This window comes from Camellia sinensis, chromosome 7, assembly GCF_055761805.1.
Source record: "Camellia sinensis isolate YWXY chromosome 7, ASM5576180v1, whole genome shotgun sequence".
Classification (NCBI taxonomy): domain Eukaryota; kingdom Viridiplantae; phylum Streptophyta; class Magnoliopsida; order Ericales; family Theaceae; genus Camellia; species Camellia sinensis.
The window spans coordinates 105,575,832-105,583,544 of record NC_138967.1 but is presented as its reverse complement, the minus strand read 5'-3'; the positions used below and the strand labels follow the sequence as shown (position 1 = coordinate 105,583,544).

The window sequence follows — 7,713 nt, the reverse complement described above, 5'->3', positions numbered from 1 at the left end:
TTCCCAAATCCCAGTCAACACAAAGGAATGCAGAGAGCCCGGTGAACAGTGGCGCTGACACCTTCTCCAACTTCTTCATATAATTTGTAATTTTCTGCATCATAATCCTTCACCTTTATCATAAAATGAAATTTAGTAAACCAAAGCAAAGAAGAATTGAGCATGATGCCCAGTAGTTTAAATGGGAAAATCAAGAAAAAGAATCCCTAATACCACTTCTCTATATTCTCCAATAGCATGGAAGGAAGAAGCTCTTAAATATAAACACTCAATGTTTGAGCTTTCAAGCTTAACCCAACGGATAAATCCTTGATGGCATTCCTGCAACTACTGGGCATATCCAACTTAAGGATTAGAGTTAGCTGAGCTAAGCTGTTCCAATGGTTTAGTATAGATTTCAGACAAAAAAAAATAGCATTTGAATTATTCATCAATTTCAGACTAAGATTTCTACCTGACATATACAATTAGTATGACTTTTTAAACATTAATTCAATGTTGTCTTTTAGATCTAGATTTCCGAAATGGATTTGTGAGTTTTAGTTGTGACAAACTAAAAATTAATGTAAAATTTTATCATACACCAACCTTCGGTTGTTTTTGAGATCTCAATCCTTGCATCTTGCCCTGCCCTGAGATGTGGCATTATTTGAGGAAAAGTAGACATGGCTTGCATTGGAGCTGGTGCTGGATCTGAACATGTAGCCACAGTTGATGGTGTCTTACAAGAGGGCGATGTCTTTTTTTCTCTCTGGCGTTTAGCGGGTTTAGAGCATGGTGAGTTGTGATGATTCGATGCAATAGCACCAGTGTGTGAACCTGTCACAAAATGACCAAATGCTCCTGCTGCACCTTGGTCAGGGTCAGCCGCAAGCTTCTGCTGAAGGGAACGACATTCCTTTTTATTCCTGTAATGTGGCCACCGGACGATACTATACAGCCTACATTTGCGCTTGAATGTAGGTATGCTAACTGCATGAATCCAGCTTCACTTATTAAGCATGTTTTAGAGACGAACCAGATTATAAGCAAGATAGACTAGACAGTGTAAAAGCTTACCACCAATTTTCTCTGCAGCAGCTTCACGTGTCAAACCAATGAGTGGTAGGAGTTCTGTAATTGTAATTTTCTTCTGTGAACAAGTTGTAGTGCAATTTTTGTTTGCACTAACAACATTCCCTCCAATGTTTGCAGCATCAAATCTCACAGATGACTCTTGTTCTGAGGAATCAACCTCCATAATCTTCCCTACATTTGGAAAGGCGTCAGGCTGAAGTGCAGGTCCATGTTCCATAGAGGGATTGATAATTTTTCCATATCTTTCCTCTTCTGCAGAACCCATCATTGTTGCCAATTGTAAGTCCAAAAGTGGTAATTAGTAATTTTGGACGTATTGATTTCACTACAAACTAAACACAACAATGATAATTTTATCTACATAAACAACAATATTGGTGAGATGCTAACCTCTGATAAGTCTTGCATATTACATAAAAATTAGGACCCATATTTGCATTCAATATTAATTGTTGTTATACAATTGAGAATGTTTCTGGGTTTGAATATTGTTTCTCAGAGTGAACTAAGGCTAATCCAATGGGGAAAAGTTGGTTGATAAGCTAAAGAGACCAAAATGGAACTACCACAAATTCTGTCAAAATGCCTATAAATTTTGACAAATAAACTTAAAAATTATGCCAAATTTGAGATTTCAAATTACAATATTAAAAAACTGGGTTGTACGATTTGGTCATCGATCTTCACATTTCCCAAGTTACTAACTAGATGGTCCTCCATTTATTGAAACCAATCACCTTGTTTGATTTGAATCTCTTTTCTGTGGTTTTTATGCACAGATGCTGCATGCATTGACAATTGACAAGGGTCAGTACATATATATCTGCTAACTCTGCTATGTCCCTACAAACCTGCTGCTTGGCTATTTTTATAATACCATGAAGACATCAATAACTAGTTAGTGACTTCCTTATCTTGGCATGTCCATGAAAAGAGCCATAAACTTTGGCAAAAAAGAAATTCAAGCTGATTTTCTGCAGCATTGAAATCAAAATATATAATGGCTTGAATAACATATTATTCAAATGTTTTCATAGTCAGTGAGCCAAACTATCCATTTTATATATTTGATCCGATTTAACAATTCATAAACATTTACTTAAAAATATAAGCGAATTATCTGGTAAAAAGCAGAACAAAAAAACAAGTTTACTGCAGAAGAATTCCCACTTATAAATGAAGATCTGACATGACATGACATTGGACTGATAACAGAACAGGGAGAGAACAAATCTGAGCAGTAGTAACCGTGGGCAGCTTCAGAGCTGGATTAGAACATGGTAACTCTATCGATGAATTGATAGACCTTTCCTCTTCCAGAAAACACCCCTCCATTGTTTCAAAGTGGAATTCCAAAAGAGGTAATTAATAATTTAGGACTTTGCATGGATTTCACTACAATCTAAAAACCACAATAACAATTTTATCTACATAAACAATACTACTGATAAGTTGATCTGATTTTATAATTTTATGTACATAAAATGGACAGTCATATTTCCAAACTATCCATTTTATATATAGTTAATCTGATTTCACAAAACATAAACGTTTACAGAAAAATGTAAGTGAATAATCTGATATAAAGCACAAGTGAAAAACAAGCTTACTGTAGGGACAGGACAAGACTGAGCAAGATTGTCCAGTGCAATGGATCCTGATAAGCATTGAGGTGACAGTAGGGTTGCTGAAAATACTTGTGATTCACTTGCTGAACTCCTCCATGGAGGATGTAGCATCAACGCTTTATCATGTCTGTACATATACTAGCAAGTACAAGCAGATGGAGGTGTAGTTGAACTTTATTGTTTTGAATTGAAATGCTAGCTAACAGTTTGCTAACCAGCACTAACATCTCACTAGATTTTTTCTATTACTGCTCAACTATCTACTAGAGTCAGAAATATAACCTAAACTACTAGACATTTCAGTTATACAAATATAACCTAAACTGAAATGGCAATCAATGAATGATACAAAAGTAATCGATGTGGTGGTACAAAAACTAAGCACAATGTCACCCCACTTGAGAAAAGAAAAAAAAATTACATGTTTTTTAAAGGATAAACACTATTATCATGTAATGCTATAGATGAACCAGACAATTATGATGTCTGGAAAACAAGCTATGAGACGTACTTGTGTTTATCTTGTCCTGTTCTTGAAGGCTCTCCTCCATACCCTTGACTCTCAGCAGCTTCACTCAATTTCTTGATGACAGTTCCAAGTGTCATTAGGCTTTTATTAATGTGAGAACCTTCTTTCAAACGAACACCTTCAGCACCCATCTTCGCAGCACGCTCTGAACCAGCAAGGTCCACCAAGTTCTAAAAATAGACCCCCCAAAAAAAATGAGATGGATGGAGAAAATAAGCAAAATATTGTATATCACAGCAACAAATATCTAACAATTATTAGCAATCCAAAAATAAATATTATAGGAAGTATAGAAAATTTTGATGAAGCATACCAAAACAGATACACGAATAGCATCACAAGAACTGCCACTATCTTCATCTTCACTTCTCTCCTTACTCTCAATAATCTATGCAAATGGAAAATAAGCGTACAAGATTGCACAATTATAAAAATTAGGATATCAGAAAGATTAGTAACTTTACCATACGAAAAATTGTATGTGATCTGCTACTGTACAAATTCATATTCGTCTCCCCAATATGTCGATGAGCTGTAAATCAAAATCCAAAAGATAGAAAAAGAAAGTGTTAAATTGTATAATTTGCTTATGAATTTAAGAATTAAATGTCAAATTGCAAGTGACTTTCAAGGTTGAAGGTGACCTTATTTAAAAGACTGAAACAACCTTATATATGAACAAGGGATAGAAGTGTGCCATAGGCACTCTTTGCGTGTGTGTGTGTGTGTGGGGTGGGGTGGGGTGGGGTGGGGGGGGGGGTGTTTGTGTCAGGACAGGTGGAAATGCCCTTGAAGACTACTTTAAAAAGAAGAAATTTAAGGGATAGAAATGTTCAAAAAAACCCACATTTACCGAACTCCATAAGTTCAAGGATTTGCTCAGGAGAGGCAACGATTTCTTCTTTTAACCTAGCAACAAATATTCCCCGCTTCATGCATGAAGGAAATCAGAATAAATGGACAGTCAGTCATTATTTATCAGAACGATATCAATATCAGTTAAGTAGGTCCTAGAGGGAAGTAATAAGTACCTCAAGACTTTCATGAATCTGCAGTTTTCGGTGCTCAGGAGCTAGCAAATCATTTATTTCCTCATTATATATCTCCATATAGGACATTCTTAAAAGAAACTCTCGATCCATATCCTAAAGCATTAAGATTATAGAAGAGAAACCAAATCAACAACTTTAAGAGAAAAGTGGTGCTTTGAAAGAAGACACGATATCAGAACCAGAACAGAACATGGTAAAAGTTAACAGTGGTTACAGCACAAATGATTACAATATGCTGATCAAACAAAGAGTACCAAGTTCACTGGTGCCCTCAATCAATACCAAATTAACTAAGAAAGTCCAGTTCAAGAAGAATAACCCGTCATCCCTGAAGCAGTGTACGGTAAAGCAACACCGTGCTGAACAGGCCAACAGCTACCCATTTTAGGTTTAAAATAATAAGTGGTAATGTGGTATCCAAAGAGTTACTAGAGACACATTAGGATGAAAAAGAGACATGTAGATGCCTAGCCAAGTGAAAGCCCAAGAAACAATTGACTTCTCTGGAGACAAACTAAATTTTTTAACTGATGCACCACATAATGCCATGGGCTGTACTGAAGACTTCTTATCTATTTCACTCTATTAGATATTTGAGATCTATTCTCATTTGAAAGATTTCCCCAATTGACCAAACAATAGTATCTCGTGTAACACCTAGTAATGCACAAAGACAAAGGACATGTAGAAATGACATGATGAGAAAAATGAAAAGAAAAGTTATTAAATATGAAAAGCTTGAACAATAACAGCTACCTCTTGTATACTATCGAACAAATCACGTACGGCATGAGGTATGACTCCAGGTTCAGAAGTTGAGCCTCGCATTGTATGTGTTTTTCCACTGTTAGTTTGTCCATAAGCAAAAACAGTGCCTACAAGAGGGCAAGTGTAGAGAGAGAGAGAGAGAGAGTTCGTAAACATAAAACTAGAAATTTACATGATCAAAGTAAAGTGTCCATGGGGGCCAATGGGCGTTCAAATTCATACCTAACACCAAATTTAATAAACGTTACTCAATACAGTCTATGAAAATCACTAATTTTATCTCGCATCATGAAACAATTTCAAAATTAACTTAGAAACCACAACACAAACCGACAAGTTTCAAAACCAAATTCAAGTGCTACCACATGTCCAAACTTGGTACGAGGAATCAAAACATTTCTTGGAACAGGCAACCCTGCTGAAGCTGCATACTCCTAAGCTGCTTCAAGCTTTGCCTGTGTAAAGCAAGTTCCTTCTACAAAAAGTGCCAACCAAAACGGTAGAGGAAAATCCTGTAACTGCTGAAGACCTGACTGCAGATTCAATCCCACAAGATTTGAATGAGATCAATTAAGGCCCCTTGAAAGCGAGCATCACAAACCTACAAACACATATCCTGTAACTGCTGAAGACCTGACTGCAGATTCAATCCCACAAGATTTGAATGAGATCAATTAAGGCCCCTTGAAAGCGAGCATCACAAACCTACAAACACATAGCATTTGTTCAGAAATGTATTAAGTACACCCATACCTTTAAAGTTCTGTCATCCTTAGCCCAGCTTCTTTCAAGAAATAGATACTCAGAAAATCACATAGACCAACCTATGACCTGCATATGTTGGATATAGTTTTATCCTTCCGAATATATCTTTGAAGGTATTGAGGTGTTCAAAAGACAAGGCAAATGATAATGAGTAAGGGACATGACATGTAAACAGTAATAAATCATAAATAGAGGAGAGGAGACAATAGAGCAATGATCCAAACTTGTTATAATTTCATGTATTTTAAATACAGATCACAATAAACCTTCACTGAATTCACCAAATTCACGAATTAACATGCATTGAACTGTCGAGATAGAAGGCCACTCCATCAAGAACTGAACTGGCACGATCTGAATTTAACTAATTAACTTAAAATGCATCACCTCAACCACATTTAGAGAACATGTCAAGTTCAGATTCTTACCGGAAGGAATTTTGATGATTTCTTCATTACAGCTAATGCACTACCAAGGCAACCTGATCGCTGTTATAAGGAATTTTGACAAATAATCAGTGAAAATCATAATTTCTTTTTTTTTTTTTTTGTAAGTGGAAACGTAGTATAAAGCAAAGATTACAATAAAAGCATTCCAAATAAGACAATATAGCAAATTTTAAACTGTCATTTGCCGAAAGAAATATGTTTAATCTGCAAACATGAGTATGCCTCTATATGTCTACCAACATAACTAATGTGCATATGCATGTCTGTGCTTGTGAAGGCACATGTATAAAAGAAAACTACATGTTAGACAAGCATTCATATACATGTCTCTGCTTGTGAATGCACATGCATAAAAGAAAACTGCATGTCAGACAAGCACCTGAGCCAAAAGCCATCCAACAAGCCAATCAATGTCGCTTTTGTGATTCGATATGACAAGTGCATGTTCTTTACCTAGAAAATTTGCCAACATAAGCCAACGAAATAAGCTTCTCAGTGTATTCCAGTAAAGAATAACATTTATCTGTCAGATAAATAGTAGCATATTGTACTCAACCAATAAGCAGTTTAACCTTACCCATTAACCGAAAAATTTCTGTATCTGTGAAGAGTTTAATCTGCAGCAAGAAGTAACTAACTATCAACAAGTGGAATTTCAACAGATTACACACAATAAATCATAAGAACTCAGATCACAACTAATGCCTATCCTGTTAATGGATCAGTTTCTTAGCAGTAAATCAATTCTACAACTAAAACAATGAGATTTCATATATATTCAAAAATTACCACAACAAAGGTATTAAAATTGGAGTACATTCCAGGCATCATTACTGTAATTTGTGCATTTTATTTCTCTTAAACATCTTCTTGAGCATTAATTGACCTTGAAGACAAAAATAAATTTTATGACTTTGAAAACCCGTTCTCTCTTAGGTAGCAACTGAAATGGTGATGCTGTAAAATATGCTCCAAGATTTAGGGAAGAGAGTGCGTACCATCGAATGAAGTTCTCAGCGGAAAACGGACGTTGTCGGAGGATCCTCTTTTTAGGAGGTCGTTCGTTTGAACACGACGAGGAGGAGGAGGACCAGATTGGGCATATTTTAATGTTTGAACCAATAAATTAAAGTTTCACCTACATTTTTTCCTTCACCATAACAAAAGTTATTCATCAATGGAAGAAGAATCGAAGAAGAATCACTGAACTGAAGAAGAATCGAGAGAGATTTGAGTGAGAGAAAGAGAGAGCAACTAACCTCTGATCGAAGAAGACGAAGAGTTCCAAATCCACGGAGATGAATCACTGATCTATGCTCAAAATCGAACTTCGAAATCGCAATCCCGAGATGAATCACCAGAATTGAAGAAGAAGAATCACTGAACTGAACTGAAGAATCGAGAGATATTTGTGTGTGTGAGAGAGAGAGAGAGAGAGAGAGAGA

The 7,713-nt window shown here is 36.0% G+C and overlaps 2 protein-coding genes and 1 pseudogene across 2 annotated transcripts; all 3 read right to left on the bottom strand.

The window, feature by feature from the left end:
* Positions 1-538: 538 nt before the first annotated feature.
* On the bottom strand, positions 539-1,345 carry LOC114283709 (uncharacterized). Its single transcript, XM_082878963.1, has 2 exons — positions 1,060-1,345; positions 539-972 (listed from the first exon to the last, which is right to left on the bottom strand). The coding sequence occupies exons 1-2, from the start codon at positions 1,343-1,345 to the stop codon at positions 554-556; spliced, it is 705 nt and encodes a 234-aa protein (XP_082735089.1). The 3' UTR covers positions 539-553.
* Positions 1,346-2,591: 1,246 nt separating this feature from the next.
* LOC145796010 (kinesin-like protein KIN-7O) lies at positions 2,592-7,423 on the bottom strand. The gene is made up of 9 exons (XM_082880978.1): positions 7,267-7,423; positions 5,043-5,130; positions 4,266-4,379; positions 4,082-4,163; positions 3,699-3,766; positions 3,548-3,622; positions 3,217-3,404; positions 2,688-2,832; positions 2,592-2,606 (listed from the first exon to the last, which is right to left on the bottom strand). Exons 2-9 carry the CDS (start codon positions 5,112-5,114, stop codon positions 2,592-2,594), a joined length of 759 nt encoding a protein of 252 aa, XP_082737104.1. The 5' UTR covers positions 5,115-5,130; positions 7,267-7,423.
* On the bottom strand, positions 5,138-7,099 carry LOC145796009 (1-acyl-sn-glycerol-3-phosphate acyltransferase 2-like; annotated as a pseudogene).
* Positions 7,424-7,713: the final 290 nt, after the last annotated feature.